Source organism: Paroedura picta, chromosome 17 (genome assembly GCF_049243985.1).
Source record: "Paroedura picta isolate Pp20150507F chromosome 17, Ppicta_v3.0, whole genome shotgun sequence".
Lineage (NCBI taxonomy): Eukaryota > Metazoa > Chordata > Lepidosauria > Squamata > Gekkonidae > Paroedura > Paroedura picta.
This window is the reverse complement of record NC_135385.1, coordinates 23,628,048-23,650,818: the sequence shown is the minus strand read 5'-3', so window position 1 is coordinate 23,650,818 and position 22,771 is coordinate 23,628,048. Positions and strand designations below refer to the sequence as shown.

Below are 22,771 nucleotides of genomic sequence, written 5' to 3'. Positions count from 1 at the left end.
GGGGGGGGCCGTGTGGGGCTGTGTGGGGCAGGGAAAGAGCCTTGGGAAGGGAGCCGCCAACGACTCACAGGGGTAGAAATGGGAATCTGTGTGGCTGGTCTTCAAGGTGATGCCGGACTTGGGTTTGACTTTACGGGGCTACGGGGGTCGCCATCGGGATTGCAGGATGAGGGCCGGATATGTGAAGCAGCCATGTTCCGTCTTCCCATCCAAAGCAGCGACTCTCTCTCTCTGTCTCTCTCTCAAATATTTTGCAAGGTTTCTGAACAAATAAATATCGTGAATGAGGCCATAGTTCCCGGTGTAATTTTAGCTCCGTCCGTTCCCAGGAACGGCCAGAAAAACCAGGGGATGTTTGCGGTGGCCGGCTGCGTGTCGGAAGCCGGGGCCTCCGAGGCATTCTCTGCAACGGCCGTGTCAATAAAAGGGGGGTCGTCTTGGAAATGCGCTTGCCAGTTATGGTGACTCAGGGAGACGCCCCACCCCCCAAAACGGCCAGCTGGAAAACCCTGGAGAGGCGAGCCCCTTCTCTCCGACCCAGGTGATGCCCGGTGGTTTGGGAATGTGTGTGGGGTGGACTGTGCCCTTGTGCCTGATGAAAAGGAGGGCTGGAATCCCCCATTCTCTTGAGTCCTGCAGTCTAATCTGCCCCACACTGACTCAGGGGTAAGTGTCGCTGCCTTTGCTGGTGTCCAAAGAACGGTTGGCGGCAGGACCCACCCAGGATGGTAGTTTGAGAGCCGGTTTGGTGTCGTGGTTAGGAGTGCGGACTTCTAATCTGGCAAGCTGGGTTCGATTCTGCGCTCCTCCACATGCAGCCAGCTGGGTGACCCTGGGCTGTTCTGACCGAGCCGTGATGTCAGGGCTCTCTCAGCCTCACCCACCTCGCAGGGTGTCTGTTGTGGGGAGAGGAAGGGAAGGCGACTGGAAGCCGCTTGGAGACTCCTTTGGGGAGAGAAAAGCGGCATAGAAGAACCAGCTCTTCTTCTTCTTCTTCTTTTTCTTCATGGGGGCCGCGTGGATCTCGAAGGGCAGGTGGTGGTTAAAATGTGGCGTTTGCTGCTGGAGGGTGTCGTAATGACGGCCACGGGAAGAAACTGCTCCCGACAGGCAAACTTTGAGTCTGACGAGCTTTTGAGGTCCAGCAAGGTTTTGTTCGAGGTATGAGGGTTCACCAAAGCTCACACCTTGAATAAAACTCAAAAGTTTTCTCTGCTGCTTCAGACCAGTGCTGTGACCCCCCTGAATCCAGGCTCAAAAGGGGGTGGGATAGATTCACGGAGGATAACTCTATCAGAGGCTGGGAGCCATAGCGACTGAGGGAAAACTTCACATTCAGAGACGCTAAGATGGAGGCAGCATCAGGGAAAGATCTCAGCCTCTCTGCCCCGGAGGGACTGGCTGTTCATTGTATGAGACAGGAGGCTGGATTCGATGGCCCCTCGCTGGTCCGATCCAGCACAGCCCTTATGATGTCCTAACAAGTGGAAGGCCCCGGCCTCTCTGCCCTGTTGTTGGCCATCCAGAGAAACGGACCGGCCACTGGCTGAGACGGGAGGCTGGACTAAATGGACCAGGGGTCTGATCCGGCTCTCCTCCAGGGGTCAAAACAGGAGAAGCACAAATATTTCTGCAATGGAAACTGGCCTGCTGGGGCACTTCACTGTGGAGGGAGGCGGTATCTTCCCTCTGCTTATTTGTTCGTTACAAACAAACCAGGAGGACGAACGCATGTCCAGCACCCGGTTCCTGGTTTCAAAACCAAAAGAACTCTCTGGGTAAACAGGATTAAGAGAGCGGGTTTGAAATAACTAACGTCAGTTCCGCCTGCACTCCTCGTTTTGCTTTCTATAGTGTGCGTTTGTATATGTGTGTATATATATATATATATGTGCATGCAGTACATCTGAAATTTATTTTTGTCCTTGGGGAGACTGGAGCGGCTGTGCGTCTCTCTTAAATTGCCCGGGTTTTACGGTCATGCAGGCACCCAAGGCAAACAGACGTCTCTCTCTGGCTCGCTCAGCTGTCTCAAGTCGGGTAGATTCCTTCATGGGGGGGTGGGGGGGTGGCAATCTCCCCCCTTGGAGATTGAATATTGCCTTTGACTAGGATGGAGAAGCCCAGTACAGCCAAAGCTGGTAGGGTGCCTTCGGAGGTGGGGTGTGTGTGTGTGTGTGGAAACACAAATAAAGAAAATGAAAGGCCCCCAGAGGCCTAATTATTTTTAAACTTTTATTGCCGAAGAGCCATCTCCTCCTCTTCCTCCCCGTCTCCCACCCCCAAAATGAGATCTCGTGTTCTGGAGCGCAAGCTGAACCGGGGTTGTTTCCCCTCACCCCAGCTTCAAATATTTGTGACGCTTGTTTACTGCAGACTTTTCAGGAGGGGTGAGTGGAGGGAGAAAGAAGGCCAGTTCAGTTTGCTACTGTTTTTGTGGGTATAAAACACACACACACACACAGGCGTGCTAGAGGAATTGTTTAAGAATCTCTGGATCTTTGTTTTCTGCCAAGAAACTCCCAGCTTGGTCAGGCTGCGACTGTGGGGTTATTTGTACTGCAGACACCCAAACGGTCCTGCTCCTTCCGCCGTGAGAGGAGGAGCATAGAAGTGGCATCGAAGCAAAGGGGGAAAATACTCTTATCTTCCGGATTTTAATTGCACAACAATCCTGCAGGGTAGGGAGGGCCGAGAGACAGCAAGTGTGCCAAGATGCTTTGTAGCGCTGCAGCGATTTGAACCCGGCTGTCCTCAGTTTGGGCCCAGTGCAACCCTCCTACCTTCCATTCCCTGCCAATCCGGCCTGCAGAGACGCTGGTGAGCCTTCTGGATCAGCGGGTGCCGTGGCCGGTGGGTGGTCAAAAAGACGCGGCTCTTCCCGCATCGGTGAAAGCTTTGTTCCGTGGTCTCCTTGGCGTGGTCACACCTTGCCACAAACGACCAAAGGCACTTCTAGCCCTGAAAAGCATCCTCAACCCAGCGCATGGCAGATGCACATCGATCGTGTTTGTATGGGGCCTTGGGAGCCCTGTGGGCAGTCATTAAATCCCCCCCCCCCAGGATTTAGACTCTGGTTTTTCATGCTTCGTGGGCAGAGGTGTTTCCCCATTTCAAAGGAGCGGGAAGAAACTCAAACTCCCAGCTGGGCGGGATTCAGTGGGAAGGATCGGACCCCGTCATCCGTCGGCTAACTCAGACCAGCTCCCGGGTGGGGGGGAGGGCCTCTAGCCGCCCCCCCGTCCCGGTCCTCTGACCCCGGATGTAGCAACCCGCTGACCTCGCGACCCCACCGTGTAGGAGCTTGGCTACCTTCCTTGACCCCTCGGTTTGTTCCATCCTGCCCCCGGTGTCAGCGGAAGGAAGGATGCGGTCTCGGGTCCCCCGAGGGGAGCTCCACGGCCTCTGAGCCATAGAGAGCAGCACATGATTAATTCCAGCTTTGCTCAGGAGGAAGGGCCCTCGTTCCCGGGGCTGGCAGCCGGCTCACAGGCCAAGCTCCTCCGCGCCGCAAGCGTATTCCCCGTGCGCCGTGGGTCATTTGTGTTGTGTGCGTGTTGTGTTTTTCTAACTGCAAACCGTTTAAAGATGTGTCCCGTCTCCTTCGATTAGGATCGGCCTTTCCCCACCGTCTTGGCTTTTTCTCTCTCTGAGTTTTCTCCCCCCCACCCCCACCTCCGAAAAAAACCCGAAAACATTGCTAATGAGCGTAGCCCTGTGCTAGATACTTGCAGGAGGATCCGGAGCTGCTGGCGGAGTTGCTTGACGTCGTTCCGCTGTTTTGTGGCGCTGGGGGATCCGACTGGGTGTTCTTTCCCCCCACGTTTTCCAGAATCCTGGGCTTTTCATTCATGGGGGTGGAAATGAGAGATTGGTTCCTGCGGGCCCTTTCTGTTCCGAGGGGTGCGGGGCTCCTGTTCAGAGAGCCAAGAGGCATCACCTGTCATGCATGAAGCCCCAAGGGAACAGCCCCACGTAGCCAAGGGAAGAGCCCCACATAAAGATTTGGTGTTGATGACCCCTGAGAGTTGCCTGCTGCAGGTTGGGAGGGTCCTGGAAGCCTAGGGGTGGAGCCTGAGTAGAGGGGGGGCTGGGAGACCAGAGCAATTTCATCGGCATCCATCAGAACATCAGAGAAGCCCTGCTGGGTCAGGTCAGTGGCCCATCCAGTCCACCAGGCTGTCATACAGTGGCCAGATCCCAGGGGCCATCTGGAAGTCCACCAGTCCGGCCAGAACTCCTGTGGCCCCCCCACTGTGGCCCCCCCAAGAAGGCAGAGCCTCCCTGACAGAGCATCCCCTCTGTCCGTTGTGGCTCAGAGCCGCTGGTGGACCTCTGCTCTAGATGACCCAGGAGGTCCCTTCCAACTGATGATGGCGATTTCTCTCTCTCCCCCTTCAGACCCAGCCCGTCCCCAACCCCATCGCCTTCTACATGCACCGGTCTCCATGGTGGTTCCATCAGTTCGAAACGCTCGTGAACCACTTCGTCGAGCTGGCGGTGCCCTTCTTCGTCTTCCTGGGGCGGCGCATGTGCATCCTCCACGGGGTTCTGCAGATCCTCTTCCAGGTGAGTGCCATTTGTCAAAATGCTTTCGGTGCCGCTTCCTCTCTGTCGTCTCGCCCCGGACCACAGGCGTTCGAGGCCAACACTAGATCTGGATTCCACTGACCCCAACTTGGTCTAGATTTCTTTGCTGGGAGCCTGGTGGGCCTTTAGCTCTTCTGCGGAGAAGCGCAAGGAGGGGGCATACCTTTCCCAGGGGGAGACTTGAATCCAGAACCTACCAGGTTCTAGCCCGACATTATAACAGCCGAACTGCGCTGTGCAGCTTGGTCTAGCGATCGAGCTCAACGTAGCCCCCCCCGTTTGCCACCCAAGACCCCAGGCCTTTTAAGAGATCCTTTTCACCCAAGCGGACAGTAACTGTCCCTAGTGCTGTTTGTCCACAAAGCATCCGGCCGTGGCACCAAAGGAAATCCTGCGCAGAATGACCCGTAACGACCCGTCGTTAGACACGTTGGTCATCTTGGCCATTCACTGACCGCAAAATGTTTGGGACAAGTGACTCCAGTTCCCACAGGCGGCTAGCAAGGGAGCGTGGGCCTTGCGCTGTCTGTGTGCGCGGACGCCCGTTTCTTTAATATTTACGGTTCTCCTCTTCATTCGAAATGACTTTTACGGCCGCTGCTCCTGCTCCCCCGGAGGAAGCCGTAAAGTTTAAGGCCCCTCTCCCACTTAATTCTGCTCTTCGAGATTTTAATTGACGTTCCATGCTTGCTTTTATTAGACGTTTTTATAATTGTTATTGGAGTCGTGGTGGCTGGGCTCGGTGGACAGCGGGTGTCCGTTCCCCCCCCCCTCCCCGGTACTTTGGTAGGTCTACAGAAAACACGCCGGAGTCGGGACTCTCCTCCCGTTAAGGCCTTCCTCCTCCAAAGTGGAGCAACTGTGAGGAACGGGAATTGTTCTGGCTAGGAGTACGCGAAGTGGGCCGTAGGGCTAAAGGTGTTGGGTAAGCCCTGGCACCAGAGACCAGGGCTTGGCCTTGGCCAGAGACAGGGCCTTTGGGTCCTTGGCCCCCAGCCTGGTGGAATGAGTTGCCGTCCAAGAGCAGGGCCTGGATGGAGCGAGGGCCTGTAAGACGTCACTGTTCTCCCACTGTTGGCATAGGCTCCCCGCCCTGAAGACCAGAGGGAAGATGGTTGGGGGAGGAGGGGTGCTAGTTGCTGATCTTTAACTGTTGAGTTAGGAAGTCTATGCTGTTTTAATTGTTTTAATCTTACTGTTGTGAACTGCCCCCAGGCCCTTCACGGGGAGGGGGCGGTATACATGCTGGATAATACAATAATAAAATATAAAACAAATAAAACAAAACATAAATTCCCAGAGTAAGATGCAAACATTTCCCCAAATTATATTGTACGCAGAAGCTGCATGATCCAAGTTTTTTGCCAGAATATTCCAGCTAAAATTATTGTTAATGTTTATAGTGACGTAGAACAGGCGTGATCTAGTAGAACAGGCGTGCCCCGTATCTCCTGGCCTCCGTGGTGGTGTTGTTGAACTAGCCCCGGAAAGGACTCCTGTCTGGTCACGAGTCTCAGAGTTTGCAAGGGCGATAGCGGGCCCAATGGCATTGGGAAGACACCGGGGGAAATCTTGAACACGTGCTTCAGGTGTCGTGCGGACATGCTGGGTTTTGTGTGCCGTTTGTCCGTTTCCGAAGGGGATAACAAACAGGACGCTGTGAAGTTAAGGAAAGGGGCGTGCCTTGCAGTACCTTAGGCACAGCTGTGGAGCTGAGATCTCGGAATCTGCCCTTTCCAAAGAGAAAGAATCCAGCGAATAGGAATCTCATCTAGCCTGGGCATGGGGCAGGCGCTGGGGAGGCCAGGGGTGGGCATTACACAGCTTCCCACTCAGTAACACCGAAGTCTCCCGCATTCTACCCCCCGCCCACCCGCCTCTGTGTGTCTTTCCAGGCCCAGGAGGGCTGCTGTGCCATGCGTCAGGTTGGCAAGAAGGCTTTGGGCACTGCCCCAAGAGCTCTTTGCTTCAGGCTCTGCACGGCTGTGCCACACAGGTTGCTCCATCGTGGCCGACATCCAAAGAAACCAACTTTGCTCAGGCATAACGCTCGAGAGGTTTCGCCGGTCTTGGCAGGGGAATGGGGAGAAGTAGTCTGTCCTGGGGGTTCCCAAAACAGTGCCCCTGGCCCCCACGGCACCCGCCAACCCCTTGCATGGCCGCTGGAAAGGGATTTCTAGGAATGGCTGGGGCCAGAGGGTCTTCCCCCAGAAGGCTTTCTGGTTGGGCCCTGGAGAGCTGATTGCTGGTGCAGATCTTTGGGAAAGTTGCTTTTAAGAAGCAGCGGCCTCCACAGCAAAAGGTTCCTCACCACGGGACTGAAGGATATGTGGGGTGAGTGCACAGAAAATATCTTTTAAAGACACCCTGTGAGACAGACCTTCTGCTTGAAATGGCGAAAGCTTGCTTTTAGAGTTATACATAGCCTCATGTTTTTTTGTCAGCTCCACCTCTTGGGGAAGCCATTTTGCAGTTGGCTCCGCCTCCTGGAGCAGCCATTTTGCAGTTAGCTCCACCTCCAGGGGCAGCCGTTTTGCAGTTGTGCCCACCACTCTGTATTTGAATCCCACTGTCTCAGAAAAGTTGTGGACCCCTGTTCTATCCTGCAGAAGGCCCCTTTTGTCATGTGGTCACAGACCAGGAAGCCTGCCTCTGTCTTGATCCAGGAGGAAAAGCAGGATACAAATGTTTTCATAAATATCCCGCTTTCCCTCTTGGAACTTAACAGTGGCCTTCCCAGCAGCATGCACCTGTCCCCTGTGAAAAAGGCCAGAATAGAAAGAAGAAAAAGAAGAGCAGGAGAGGAAGGAGTTGACTTCCTTTTAAACTCTGCCAACGCTCTTTCCCGGATACGAGAGCGCCCCTGAGGAGTTTGGGGGAGCCAGCCTAGCGGGGACCTCAACAGCCCTGCTTCTAGACTCCTGGGCAGACCGACACCCCCCCCCCCCTCCAGCCCTGTTTTCGTTCCATATTCTTTTGACACTCTGCGATGTCAAACCTCCCCGTGGCAAATTCCGTCTTGGCTCTCCCGGGCCTTGCCTGTTGAAACGCACGCCTCTTGGCACGCCAGCCCGTGAGGGGAAGCATTAGGCCGGTGCCAGGAAGACGGGGCTCGGTCACCTGACGGCGAGCTGGCAGGTAGTGGACCCTTGGCAAGGAGCGTCCGCCGGAGGCCGCTGCCAAGCCCAGAAAGAGCCGAGCTGGGCGGAGCTGGCTGGGCCGCAGAGGGTGGCTGCTGGGCTGCCAATGGGAAGGCGCTGGAGCCGCGGGCCAGGGGGCTGGGCCAGTGGAGGAAAGGCAGATGTGGAGCAATTTGGACGGCTCCGGGGAGGCGTTCTCGGTTCCGGCATCCTCCTTGCCTTGGCAGCGTCTCGAGCGGAAAGGGAGAGCAGCAGCCGGGCTTGGAAACCGCCGCCTCTCTCCGGTTCAGGGAGATTTCGCCCTTTTCCCATCCTGCCTCGCAGGGTTGACGTGAAGGGAAGCAAGTTCAGGAATGGACTTTGCAGGGCTTGTGTGAGGCGGAGGTCGGATCCGGCGGCTTCCCCCTGCTTCTGCCTTCTGATCGCAGTTGGTTTTTCTCTGTTCCGTGCCAGTGGATCTCACGGGTCGAGGCAGAAGGCAGGGCAGAAGGCGTGGGAGCTGTGCTTGGGCATTTGATCGGTCAAGTGGTCACATTTTTCTCCTGTCTCCTTTCAGGCTTCTCAGTGTGGCCAAATTGCCGGCTGCTCTTGTCCTTGCCAAATTGCTGGCTATATGAGGTTTGGCCCAATGGGCACAAGATTTGAACCCATCTCCCACGCCTTAGTCTGATACTCACACCAACACCCCCACATTGTCCAATATCACAGGGGTCCCCAACCCTTTTGAGCCTGTGAGCACCGTTGGGATTTTGATACAGCCCCAAAATGGCTGTCACGAGAGGCGGAGCCTGCCACAAAATGGCTGCCACCAGTTCTCTTCAGTCCCGCGGCGAAGATCCTTGTGCTGTCCTGCCGAAGCAGCCTTTCCTAATAACCGCCCTGCCAATCAAATCCCCAGCGCCCAATTGGAAGCCTTGATGGGCAAAAGCCCCACCTACATTTAGAGGGGTGAGAGTAGGGGTTGGTGGGCGTCCTGGCGGCCAGGGGCTCTGCGTTGGAGACCCCTGCTCTGGAGCGAGGCCCTGCTCCCCCTCCAATGTGACCCCCTGAAGCCAAGGGCCTGCATTAGCAAACAGCCCTAGGGTTTTGCTGGTCGTGAACCCCTTCCCAAAATGTCATTCACCCCGGAACCTTCCGGGCCTCCGGAGGAACTGATCCTAGAAGCCGGAGATAAGCTGTAACTCCAGGGGATCCCCAGATCCCCCCTGAAGGCTGGCATCCCCCAACCCAGAACCCCCCAAACCTCTGCTCTGTGACCCTCACTCGAGCATCTTTACGGTTGGGGTAGGGGGACGAGCGAAACAATGCTTGCCTTTGTACATTTAATTAGCTCCTGCTTTGGAGTCGCTCCCCCCCCCAGTGCAACACACCCCTCCCCTAATTTATTTTTTAATCATGGAAAAGCGTCTCCCCGACTCGGTGCCGTAAACCCGTATTTTGATTGCGGATTCAAGAGCCCCGTTGGGCATCATCCGAGCGGTACTGAACCGTTTCCCCTCCCCTCCCCTCCCCTCTCCCCCCGCCTCGCCCCTCCCCAACGCCGCTGGTTTCTCTCAAACTAAAACCGGCCTCGGTTTTTGACAAGCTCTAATGAAAAACAAATTGTTATATTGCTTAGGAAAATAATTTGAAGGAAGGCTGAATTAGTTGCCGAGGTGGGAAAGTTTCGGCTACTTGAAATGTAACGTTTTGGGAAGGGGTTATTTGTTTTAGAAACGTCGGGGGCCTACCCCTAGCCGAAATATACGGGCTTGTTTGTCTCGGAGCGCCTGAATCGTGCCTTTTAAATCATGACGGGGATTTGATTAATCGGGAAAGGTCAAGGTAACGGGGCAACTGCCGATTCCCGAAAAGGGGGTCAATCATACGGCAGGGAGCTTGGGGGGGGGGTATTTAAAAACAGAGTTAAAAAATCAAATCAGAAATAAAATGCCTTTTTTAAATGTGTGATGGGGGTGCTTGCTTTCCGAGGGTTTGTTCCAGAGTAGGACCAAGGCCAAAATGGTTTTTGACACGGACAAGATTCACGGAGACCCGGGAATTACTCGGGCGTTACTACCAGTGGGGTTTATTTGAGGAGCTGCTGAAGCTGTCGAGGATGAGCAAACTCGTGGTGATCAGAGGATGGTTGAGCTGCAGCTCAACCCATCTTGCTCTGTTGGTTTTGCAGTTGTGGCCCTCTAAGGTTCCTAGTCCCCAAGAGGTGATTTTAAGTGGCCTGCTTTAGCTGCATGGTCAGCCTTGCCTAGCCGCACCAGATCTTGGATGCAGGCTAGAGTTTGGAGGGGAAGACCCAAAAGGAATGCCAAGAGACATAAGGGTATGCAGGCTTGCTCATAAGTTTTAGCAAGGAAAAGCCTTGCTTTCTGTTAGTTCGCCTTTTCCAAAAAAGAGGTTCCTTTCGTTATGCTTGCTTTCTGTTAGTTCGCCTTTTCCAAAAAAGAGGTTCCTTTCGTTATGCTTATCGGGGCCTCAACAGGAACCTGGCACCTCCAGCCAGTCATACCCTCTGAGCCTGACCTACCTCACAGGGTTGTTGTGAGGGTAAAGTAGAGGCGAGGAGAAGGATGCGTGCCATGTGGCCTCCCGGTGGGGAAGCAAGACACGGTGCAAAAACACCCAGTTAAGCAGCACTCTGTGAAGGCTGGAGAGCACGTGCAGAGTTCAAGTGAATCTGGGCCCCAGCTGGGCTGGGACGATAATTAAAACACGGTTTTAAAAAAAGAAGTAAATTTGTCTTTTAATACAGCCGTAATAAGTGAACTTGTAACGAGGCACAAACGGTAGGCCTTGTAAGTTGTCCCCGTCTGGGCCCCCCCTCCCTTCCCCCTTGCTAGGAATTTATAATGCATTACAATCGTGGCTTGTTAATTGGCGTCTGGACATGATTTGGGGAAATAAAATGCGGCTAAAAAAAGAGAGAATAATCTGCTTTAATTAGCTAGTCGACAAACTGTGCCTGGTTGCATCAGGGGAGGGGTCAGTTTTATAACGGAGGGGATCCTCGCCCCCCCCGTCTTTTGGGGAAGTCCAGTCTGGACACATGCTGATGGGTGGGCACAGGTTGTGAATGCTGGGGTCTTGCCCCACCCCTTCAGAAATCGACCCCTACTCCCCTTCATAGTGGTGATGGAGGAACTTGCAGTTTCTTTCTTTCTTTCTTTCTTTCTTTCTTTCTTTCTTTCTTTCTTTCTTTCTTTCTTTCTTTCTTTCTTTCTTTCTTTCTTTCTTCCTTTCTTTCTTTCTTTCTTTCTTTCTTTCAATTGTTATTTTAAAAGGATAAAAGCGGCAGTGCTAAGGAACAAAGGCAAGAAGTAAACATCCGTGGTCCACGTTAACGGATGTGAAATTTCCCGCTCGGGAAGGTGGAAGGTACCGCGGAGTGCACTTCCGAGCCTGCGGCCAAAATTACAGGGCATTTAAACCGCTAGATTTCTTCTCCGCATGCGATACAGAGATGGGCTCCTTACTGCCAGGAAGGTACATATGGAGTCTCCCTGTGTGACTCCTGCTGTATTCAACCAGGACTTGGGTGACAGAGACAGAGGCCCGGACAATTCCTGCTTACAGTGTCTAGGACTAGGAGTTCAGCTGGGTCCCTTTCACAGTTTGAGAGAATGTGATACCTGCTTTCCGCCGATGTATTTGGCCATTTGTGTAGGCGTTTTCCACCCTGACCACCCTGCCGTGCCAAACACATAATGTGTCGTTTCATATCTAATAACATTTCTGCGTGTTGATATGCCCTCAGCCTTTCCAGTTCCTGGGCCCAGTTTCTTTTGGCAGGGGGGCTAAATATTTTCTTCTCTCTTTTCCGGGTCGGTTCTCAAGGGTCAGTTCTGCCAGCCGAGGCACCTACTGCGGGAGGTGAGCACTTGGGCCATTGGAAGGGGCCCTGAGGGGGCCCACTGGGCCCCCGGTTGCTGCTGTGTTCCTTTCAGTGTCATCGAAGAGACGGGCTTAGGGAGGGCAGGACGGAGCACTCCTCAGCCGCCTGCGCAAAAGGGGCTCTCCGCCTCGACTGCCTCTCGATTGTCTGTCTTCAAACTGCACCTGCGATTTCCCCACACACACATGTCCTCCTCAAGGCTGCCGTAAATCACAAATGTAGCCGGGAGTTTTTGCAGAAACACATCCTCTTCCGTCTTGGCTAACCTTGCACCATCTGGACTCCATCTCCCTCCTGGGCCACCGAGTGTTCTGCCCTTGGAGCGAGCCTTTATCGCTCCCTTGCGCGCGCATGCGCACCCACCCACACGCACCCCAGGCTGGTCGTCTGTCTGTAGGGGGGTGGGTGGGATTGGGGTGACCCCTATGGGGCAGCAGCTTTGGAAGGAGGCGTCCTTGGGCACCGGAGGCTATGAAACCAAGTCCCCTCCCTTCCTGAGCACGGACACATGCACGCTCACACGCCTCTCCGGTTTGATTTATGTTGCGCGTGGGAGAATCCCCGGCGAGCTCTCGAGCAATGAAGCTTTTATACTCGCCTTGATCCCCTCCTTGACTGCCTTTAGGAACAGTTTTGTCTTAAAGCACCGTCTCCAGCAAGTGGGCTTGGGGGCAGCAAAAAATTCAGAGCCGCCAAGGGCAGAGAGAAAGCGGGAGGGGTTGAGGTTTTTGCGACCGCTGAACTCCTGGGGTCCTTCCTGGGTTCCTTGTGTTCGAACTTCCAACATTGTTTACACTGTTCTGTGCTTCCTGCAGAGAGATTCCCCTTACTCACAAGTGCTCCATTCGCATTTGTACGAGAAGAAAAAGAGATTTTTTAAAAATTACAGCGGCCGCCCCATCAGCATCCATTTGACTCCTGTGTGAAATAGACCAGAATGAAAAGTTGGTGTTTTTATACTCTGCTTTTCATCCAGAAAGGATGCAACAGGAATTCGGGTTCCAGAACCAACCAGGAGTCTAGAAACAGGACTGAAGCCAAGCGGAAGTCTTAATGTGATCCATTAAGCCGGGATGCAAAATTTCAAGGCACAATAATATAGGCCTCAGTCCCTATTTGTTTCCCCCAGTAACCTGGCGTGCGCAGAAAAGCCTCTTGCTTCATTCCGTTTTGCGTAGTTTGTGGAAACCCAGGAGGTGGTCAGTGCGTGGAATGATCATAAGCTGAACGCCCTCGACACACAAAAGCTAGAGGATCCCACAAACTGCGGAAGTCGCTCCGGGATCGTGTGAAAGAAGGACTTCCTTTTGTCTGACCTCCCTGTCGGCTTCTGCGGGGAAACGGCAAAAGGTCACAGGGCGAACGATTCTTTCCTGAGCCACCGTGGGCCCTGGAGAGGCGAGAGAGAAGAGACGCCAAACGGGAGAAGCCGTGGCTAGGCTATTTCGACTGCCGGCGGAAGATTCACTTCTGTCAAAGGCCTGGTCGAGAGGAGCCCTGGGTCCAGAAGCAGTAGGGGGACTTCAGAGCGCTTTCCTGCCCTTGAGCGAGGCAGTGCTGCTCTGGAGGGACACAACTGAATGTGGACCACATTGGACACACACACACACACACGCCCCGCCACCCCCCTTTCTGCGTAAACATCTTGGTTTTGCGGCATCCTTTGGGGTTCCTTTGAGCTGTCAAGACAATTTGTGCCGCAGACGGTAAGGAAACCGCATGCCCCGACACGAGTCCCGGCCCTTAATAAGACTCTGCAAGGGAAGCACCACTCCAAGCTCTTGAGTAGTGGAGGTCCGCCCCCTGCCCCCCCCCACCGCCCCCTTGCCACTTTTATTCCATCACACCTGGATATCATTGTGCGTCCTCTTTTTAAAAATTAAAAACACGATGCCACCAGCAATTCTTCAGTTTTGAACAAATTAATTCATTTGAAATGTCCGTACGCCACCTTTGACTAAGAATCATCACCAGTTGCTAATAAAGTTAGGTAAGATGTGGATTTTTTTTTTAAGATTACTTAGTGAGGAATCAGGAATCTGTGCTTTTAGTACTGTATTTCTTCAACATCTAGCCAAGTATAACTTGGATTTCCTTCCTTCCTTCCTTCCTTCCTTCCTTCCTTCCTTCCTTCCTTCCTTCCTTCCTTCCTTCCTTCCTTCCTTCCTTCCTTCCTTCCTTCCTTCCTTCCTTCCTTCCGGCTGCCTGGCTGGCTGCTTGCCTGCTTCCTTTTTATTGTACAGTATCTGCAGTCCTGTCCATGTTCTAACAGTCCTTAGCGAACCCAGCACTATAAATCTGAATTGTGTAACGCAGCCTTTTTCAAGGATTGGTAGAAACCCCTGAAATATTTTTCAGGCTTCAAGGAGGAGTAGGGAGGAGTAGGCATCCAGGCCTCACCCCCATTCCTGGGCATGGTAATCTTGGAGAGTGGAATCGTCTCAGATTTCGAATGACAATCGCAGGTCTGCCTTGGGCGAAAAACAGGGCCGTTGGAGGCATCGCCAACATGGAGGCAAAATGTCCCCTTGGCCAATATTCGCTCTAGCCGATCGCTGGAACTCATTTCCCCCCCGGAAATTCTTCAGATGTCCCGCTGTCGAGAACACGATCCCATTCCACGCAATGCAATGTTGAACGACAGCATGAAGACACGCATGTTTTGGTCATTACGTTGATGCTCGTTGGGTTTCTCTGTCCAGAAATACCTTCTTACATTTGCTATGGGTTTTGCTTTGGGCCAAGAAGCTGGCGGTTTTGGGAGATGAAGGTGAATCCCAGCTGGCTCCAACCCCCGAAGCACCAAAGGAATTGGACGGAAAGCACTCGTGGGTTGGGGTGACCTCCAACCCTTCCCGTTTTTTCCCCGTAGGCAGTCCTGTCTTTGATTAAATGCAAATCGAGAATCCGAGCGAGACCCCTTCTCTGACCTTTGACCCAGTTAAGGTCTACCGTTTGACTGCCGTTGGCTGCTCTCAGACATTGGCGACGCAGCTACGAGGGCATTTCCTGGGGGGGGGGAAGACCCCACCAAGGAAGTAGTGGGCCTCAGCGTGCAGGACCCAAGAATGGCTCTGAACCGGGGGACATTTTAGGGGCCATTCCTCCCTTCATGGTCTCACCAACGTGTTGACCCTTCACACCCGCACAAGTCCTACCAACGTCAGTAGGTGTGACTCATGAGTAAGCTCGCTTCCATGCCAACGTTAATTTTGTCGGGAATTTCTAATCCGTGTGGTTTTGGTTGGGTGCCATCACCTTAGGTGCTCTTGCTTCTATGATTTATGGAAATACCTTTCAAAGCAGTTAGGACATCCGCCACTGAAACTCCTGTGTACAGAGTCCAAGCGTTTGTCCGCGTCGTCCGGCGTTATCGCTGGCAGCAGTTCTCCAGGAGCTCAGGCAGGAGTGGCTCCCTTCTATTTATTCACTTGCTTTTATAAGAGATTTATTTACTGCTTTATAATACTTTCTTTCATCAAGGCGCTTGAGGCTGCCAATGGGCCGTGGCGATCCCGCTAGACAGTCTGTATTTGGGCTTTCAAAAAAGCTTGGGCTGGGTCTCTCGTCCCAGAAGCCCCCAACTAAATTGGGAAGACTTGTCCTTTTATCTCTTTATTTATGTTTTTGATTTATCCCCGCCACTCCTGAAACCAGTCCAGCTCAGGGCGGTTCACAGTAAAAGAGTAAAATACCTGCTTGAAATGACAGGAAGGGGAGAGGAGTGTCCTCTTGCCCTGGAGGGGAGCAAGCAGTTGCGATCCCCTGTGAGGGTCCAGTGCTGTTCAGTTCATTCCTCAACAAACAGGGATCAGGGCAATTCGATGCATTGCCATCTGAGAAGCAAAATCCCCCCTCCAGGTTGTGTAGTCATTTGCATGACTCCACCTCTTCAATAGCATAGCCCCGCCCCCCAGTCTGTTCTGTAGTTATTCTAGCAGTTGGTGGCAACTACCTTTTGTGTATCTAAACGGTGGCTAAGGAGTGAAAATTAAAAAGGAGAGCGGTTGGATCCCTGCAGCAAAGCAGCAGGTCAGGAGAACGTCCAAGAGGTGGGAACGAAATGTTCCCAGTGAGCGCAGTCTTGCTGCTCCCGTGGAGTGAGAGGCACGGTTCTACCGAATTGTCCTCGGGATAAGAACAAGGTGGTGAAGTTCTCTGAGCTTCTGAAGGATCTGAGTTCATGGGGATCCCGCCAGAAGCACAAGTTGAGGGGATTTCCCCCCAAAGCATCCCCTGTCTTCATGAGTCACGAAACCTGCTTTTCAGGGCCGGTGGGTGGGTAACCTGTGAGATCCTCTCCCCGCCTCTTGGCAAGGCCTCCAGCCATCTGCTTTTTATGGGTCTCCCCTTTTTACGTTTTGACACCTTCGGTGCAGCCCCACAAGAAGTGTGCGTAGGTATTTCTGGCACCAGCCAGAGGGGAGGTGGGTGAAAAAGAGAGGTGCGGGCTGGGGGGTGTCAGTGAGCATGGCCACGGGTGGAAACTCGATCCGCCAGTGCTGAGTTTGGGTTAAGAGCTCGGCATTTGGCAGGGCCATAAATTTCCTTCGCTTCTCGTTTTCGAAGGGGAGAGCCTTCCTACGTAGATGCGGGAGAGTCTGTCGTCTTCCTCCTCCGGTTTTCTTTTGCCAATTCCTGGAACCGGCTTGGCCGTGCTGCCAGAGGGTTCACCTCTCTCACTGGTAAGATGATCTATTTAGTAGGCACGCTGCCTTGCTTTCCGCAGCCGGCCACGGTCTTAAATCACGCCTGGAAACTTTCCGTGGCTGTTCCCTGTGGAATCGGGAGGCTGGCCTGTGACAGAGTTGCCCGGGGGTCCCCATCGGGCACTTGCCTTCCATTCCGCCTGGCCTTTGAGCTGCTCGTTTGCCCATTTCGGAAAGGCAAAAGCTGCCGTTGAGATCACAGACCCAGCAGGTCGCTCGGCCCAAGGATCGGTGGAACTAGTGCATGTTTCAATCTCTCTCTCTCTCTTTCCTACACACAGAAACAAACACACACACACACTCAGTTACTCTCCCACACAGAGGAGAGTAAGCTTTTGTGAGTCAAAACTCAGTTTGTCAGGGACACCTGATCTTGTGTTGCTGCCTTATACCAGATCAGAGCCCTGGTTCATCAAGGTCTACTCGGAATAAGAGTCCTGCTGGATCAGGTCAGCGAGGGGCCATCTCGTCCCACACAAGGGCCAGCTAGTTCCTCTGCAGGGCCAGCCAAATAAGAGGCCTTCATAAGAACATCAGCAGAGCCCTGCTGGGTCAGACCAGGGAGGGTCCCTCCAGTCCAGCCTCCTGTCTCACCTGGTGGCTAGCCAGTTCCTCTGGAGGGCCAGCCACAGGGCAGAGAAGACAAGGCCTTCCCATGATGTTGCCTCCCATCTCTGGGATTCAGAGGTTCCCCTCGGTCACCATGGCTAGCAGCCACTGATAGACTTCTCCTCCAGAAATCTATCCAATCCCCCTTTGAACCTGCTTATTCCTGTGCCCTGGGGGAGTCACAGTTTTCTCTTTATCTGTGGCACAAAAGCTGGTTATTTCCCTTTTGCGCAGGGTCTTTCTGCAAAGCGGAGATTAGATCCACATGCGGTCACGAAACAAGACAATAGGGAAAGAGGTGAAACCCAAAGAGGGCACTTGAATGTTCTTATTGTTCAAGGGGAGTGTTGTTTTGTCTTCTTCTTTCTGGCCCCTGCCGACAATAACTTTGGAAGGGCGCTCCATGTTCACCCTCCCCCAGTTGAATCCAGATTAGGGACATGGAGGGGACAATCCCCACTTTCTCCAGATGTTCTCCCCTCCCACTGGCCGGAGAGGTTTGTTTTCATTTCTCTTGGGATTTTGCAAGAGTCTGTGTTGTTCACGATACGGAATCAGCCAGAACCTGCTATTTGAAAAAGTTATCTTTTCGTCTTGGAGAGTTTGGCTGTCATTAACTTCATATATCTCATTGTAAAAATGCATCTTCCTCTCTCCCCTTCGAAATGAAGGATTCTATATGTGGGTTCCCAGCATGACAATACCGCCTGTTCGATTCTCAGCCCCTTTCCTAATAGTCCCTAATATAGAGCTTGCCTCTTTCACCACTGCAGCCCACTGGGTTGATGCTTTCATGAGACTATACATCAGGGGTAGTCAACCTGTGGTCCTCCAGATGTCCATGGACTACAATTCCCATGAGCCCCTGCCAATTGTGGGAATTGTAGTCCATGGACATCTGGAGGACCCCAGGTTGACTACCCCTGCTATACACGACGACTCCCAGGTCTTTCCCCCTTTCCATCCTTTCCAAATTCGTACTCTAGTACTCCGGTAACCTGCACTTAAAGTTCACTAGTGACCGTGGGCACCTCACATCCTTTGAGCCTAAATTATCTCACGGGGTGGATTTTGTGGTGATGAAAGAGGGGAACGGAGGAACTCCGAGGAAGGGGAGAGTTAACATTCACTTGCTAGATCAGCCTCGGGACTCGGGAAGACTTCTGTGGGAATTCGTTGTTGATCCTGTGCCACTTTGGCCCAGTCATGGGTTGGGCATCTGTCTCCAAAATCTTTGTCACCTCCCAGAACCACGGGTCTTATTAATGTCGCTGGCAGACTTCATGGGGCGCAATTCAGCTGTGCGGCTCCCGGCCCAGATTTCTGATCACGGGGTTTGGCTGGCCGTCGCACGCTAACAGGCCCTCTCTGCCCGAGTGCCGAAAATCCTTGGATGTGGGCAGGCGGATTCTGCTGGACCTGAGCGCTGTCTGTCGTCTCACGTCAACTGTTTGCCCGCAACAACCTGCAATTTGGTCTCGAACCGAGCGAAATCCTGTACGGACCAGTCAGAGACGTCTTGGGGGTCCCGGCCCATTTTCTGGCACTGGGGGCTTTTTCGGCCAGGCAGGGGAGCGAAGCATAAGACATAATTGTTTGGGGGCTTAAGGAGCAAGGAAACGTCTCCCCCCCCCCCTAAATTAATCCGGCGAGAGCCATGAACCCACAGAATTTCATATGACACTTCATAAAACTCCGGTCCTAATCCATAAAACTGACATTATTAGATTAGGAAAAAAACACCAGCTCCTCCTCTCGGGCTCTCCCTCATTAGCCATTCTGCAGCTTTATAATCGTGCAGTTCCTACCCAATTACCGTGATTAATGCTGTGTTTAAATAAAAGAAATCCTTCATGATGCGGGAGCGGGGGGGGGGGGTGCTCACGTGTGGTTTGCTGCGACCCACAGTTTGCCAACCTGTCTCTGGTGCCCAGGGGCAAGGCTTCGGGGGGACTCTGGGGCTACCGTCCCGAGACCAAGTGCCAGCCGCCTGCAACGAGGACGGTGGGTGGTAAAGACGCCAACATGCCGCTTTCAAAACTCATGCTGCGACCCTTGAATCCAGTTCCTCCTGTTGTGGGGACCCCCAACCGTAAAATTATGCAAGGGTTCCTTCACAGAAACTCAACCAAAACGGACCAATGGCATGAAGGTCCATTATATAAATTGGTTTTTCCCCCCAGGGTTTCTCAGTTCAGTCCTGCCTTTTGTCCCACCATGCCGACCTCGCTCTTTTCCGCTGCTCCAGACAAACGCTCTATCCCGATCTACCCCGCAAGGTCGTTGTGTGGATGGCGACCTTCCGGCCAAGCTGCTTCCCCTGCCACGACCCCTGTGAAAGGGTCTCTCGACCCCCAAGGGAGTCCCGACCCCCAGGTTGAGAACCACTGCTCTGTGCCCTGTTGTAATCTGGGTCCTCATGTGAGATAGGATACTGGGCTGGATGGACCACCGGTCTGATTCAGTGGGGCTTTTCTTCCGCGCTTGCCTTTTCTTGTCCCTTTTGCCCTCTACAGCAGGGGTAGTCAACCTGTGGCCCTCCAGATGTTCATGGACTACAATTCCCATGAGCCCCTGACAGCAAACGCTGGCAGGGGCTCATGGGAATTGTAGCCCATGAACATCTGGAGGGCCACAGGTTGACTACCCCTGCTCTACAGCATCCCTGTGAGGTAGGCTTGGCTGTGAGAGAATCGGCCAGCCCTAGCTTCTTGCCCGAACAGGGCTTCGAACCGTAGCCCGCCTGTAACCGCTGCCCCTCTGTGCTCTTGGTTTTCCACCCCCCGTGGAGTCCTGCACTCAAAAGTCCAGCTGCCGTTTGGCGGATGACTCTCTGGCCTTCCAGTTGGTCAAAGAACGCCATAAACATTTTGAGCAGTCCCAGCAGACAGCTGGAGCAAGTACAACACCTCTGGGGCTCCCTGCCCAGATCGCATCATTTCATTCCCCAACCATCACGTGCTCGAGATCCATCCCTGGGGACTGCAGCCACCCACCTACGTGCAAGGCCTGCCTGAGTGCAGCTCTCCCGGGGCGCAGGTGGTCGTGGCTGGCAAGCTCCTTTCCTCCACCCTGGTGTCAAAATCTCGGAGGCCAGATTAGTATTATTTTTTTGAACCCTGCAGATTTCTTTCTTTTTGGACAGCTGGTAGAAATAAGATTCGTGGGCTCCTGGCTTGGAAGCAGTAATAACGAGAGGAGAATCGTTCCCGAAAGAAAAGGAAAACAGAACGGACCACCCAGTTGCTACGGACAGGGCAGTAAAGTGATCCTGTGTCAAAGTGGCAAACCAGGGGATTATTTTTCTTAAAATTTCCTCGGTATTGCAAGCAGGGCTAAGGGGGAGCAAGGTCAAATTAAGGAGAAAAAACAGCTAAGCGAAAAATGTTAACGAAGTTAACTACTTAACATCCCCCGAACGTTCAGATGAACGAATATTCCCCGAATGTTTATATGAATTTAGTCCGTGACCAGACAACTGTTTAACGTTGATGATTTCAAATGCTTTAATGGTTTTTAAAAGTTATAATGCTCATTTTTTGTGAGTAGTTTCTCTCTGCCGTGCTGCATGTTCTCTTATCTGTGGTTCGTCGGTCTGAGCCGGCAACGGGAGGGCGGGACAGAAATTTATTAAATAACACTAACAAGAGTGTCGGGGCCATGAAGCGTTGTGCCTGTGGCAGCGTGTAATTGCTCTCGAAGTGCCAGTGCTTTTCATTCTAAACAGTCTCCTCGCCACAGAACAGACAAGATATCACAGCCCTGAGGACATCTGTTTTTATTTTCCAAATTTGTGTTGTGCCCTGTCATGTGTGGGACGGACGGGAGTGCCCATCTTGGAACGAGAGCTTCGGAGCGTGTGGATTGCCCATCTGTACTAGCTGTGCCCCAAGCCTGCTTCTCCTTCCTGGACCAGCAAAGACCCTGGACAGGAGCGGGCGCCATCTTGGTTTGGGTTCAGGCCCTGCTCTCTCCTTCCCCAGCCCGAGCCTGGGGCCTTGTGGGGGGTTTCTGACTCACTTCCCCCACAGTTTATGACAGGCTTGTCCAAAATTGCAGTGATCGGCGCCTAAGGCCTGGACAACAGACTGACCATCTTCCCTTCCCTTTTCCTCTCTAGGTCCTCCTCATCGTCAGCGGGAACTTGAGCTTCCTCAACTGGTTGACCATCGTCCCCAGCCTTGCTTGCTTTGACGATGCGGCTTTGGGGTCTCTCTTCAGCTCCAAAGACAAACGTGCCAAGTCCCAAGTGCTGGCGATGCAGAGGGAGGAGTCAGAAGGAAAAGGGCGGGCTTTGCCGTACGGTAAGACCTTATTGCCGGGTTCAAACAATGGGTTACTGCTGTGTCAGGCGGAACGGATGCAGATGCTCACGGGGAAAGGTAAATTTTGGCCCCGTCGCTTTCCAAGTTTTGGATGCCGTCTTGGAGGCGAGAAACTCGATCCCTTCCGAGGAAACAGACTCTGAGCATGGCAGAGTTCTTTTAGCCGCCGCCGTATAAATGCCACGGTTCCAGCAGGGATTTTACAGCATGGTGGCTTATCAAGGTTATCGCCTGCCCAAATGCAGAGAAATAGGAAGTTGACAGTCTTGTGGCTGAATCGGAGAGGCGAACGCACAACAGGTGGCCCTGGGCTATGGAAGAGTAAATTCTTTGCTTTTTTGTTTGGTTTGCAAGAGGCCAAATCCCCCGTCCTTCTGAAATACACTCTTCTTTTCGCATAACATGAGCAGGGGGACTGGACCTCCCTTTGGAATCGGATTGATTCTCCCAAAATATTCTCAGACTAAACAGTTTATGAGGGCTTTAGAGAGGTTTAAACAAAGGCAGCTCTCCTGCAGAGATGGGAGAGGAGCTGTTTGTGTTTTCCCCTTGAGCCTTTTAATGATTTTTGCTTTTGTTTCTTTTGAAAAGGCAGGATGCAACACGGGTCAGCTCTGCTTATTTGTCTGATTCTCGGTCACTTCGGATCCCTTTTCAGTTTCCGTATGCAAAACTCGCAGCTGTGTCCAAGTCTTCCGAGAAAGCTGTAGCCCTTTCGGGTGCCTTTACATGCATAAAGAAAGTCAGAATAATAAATAGTGAGGAAGTCGGTTGTAAAGGGGAAACGGAAGGGAAGGGAATCTCTTAGAAGGGCTACGGAGAAAATGATGTTGGAGGAGGCAGAAGAAATTCTGCTCTCTCCCTTCTGTATTGACCTCCCCCTATCAGCCCTAAGACATCGATTGCTGACAGCTTTTGAAACTAGAGAAGTTGGAATGTTCATAAACATCCCGTAGCATCTCAGTATCCGACCCAGTCACTGGGGGAGAAGGACTTACTCCAGCCTGCCAAAGCTCTTCCAGCTAGAAGCTACAGAGATTTCAAGCACATTTATTTCTCTTCCTGTTGCTGTTTTGTCTATTCTTGCAAGTAAATCCACAAAATCTTTTTTTTTTCTCTGCACATCTTTGTGTTCTGTGTTTTCCATTTCATCCCCCACCCCCTCGTTGTCTAACAAAAGCACTCAGAAAATGTCCAAAAAGATTTGACCAAAGCTGGCTCAGACTCGGTGAATAAACAAGATGTGATCGGGCACTGGGTGATTCCGTTTGCGTTGCGTTTGCGTTTCGTGATTGACAGAGCCGAACATTCGGTGGCTCGTTCGCCCGGCACTCGAAACCCCCAAATGTGTCCGTTGTAGAATTACCACCTCTCTGTTTGTGCAGAAATGTGTTAATGACAATAGCCTTCCCTCCTACACATAAGCACAGGCACACAGGCAATTGTTTAACGAGGGAATGAATGACATAATATCAAATAAAGGGCTTCATGGCAGATATATCCCTTGGA

The 22,771-nt window shown here is 52.8% G+C and overlaps 1 protein-coding gene across 1 annotated transcript in view; it reads left to right on the top strand.

The window, feature by feature from the left end:
- CIAO3 (cytosolic iron-sulfur assembly component 3) overlaps window positions 1-22,771 on the top strand; it is a 123,202-nt gene that overhangs the window by 49,454 nt on the left and 50,977 nt on the right. Inside the window, exons 6-7 of the mRNA XM_077316964.1 lie at window positions 4,402-4,569; window positions 21,058-21,241. Coding sequence (XP_077173079.1) covers window positions 4,402-4,569; window positions 21,058-21,241 — 352 coding nt within the window. The remainder of the gene's footprint in view (window positions 1-4,401; window positions 4,570-21,057; window positions 21,242-22,771) is intronic.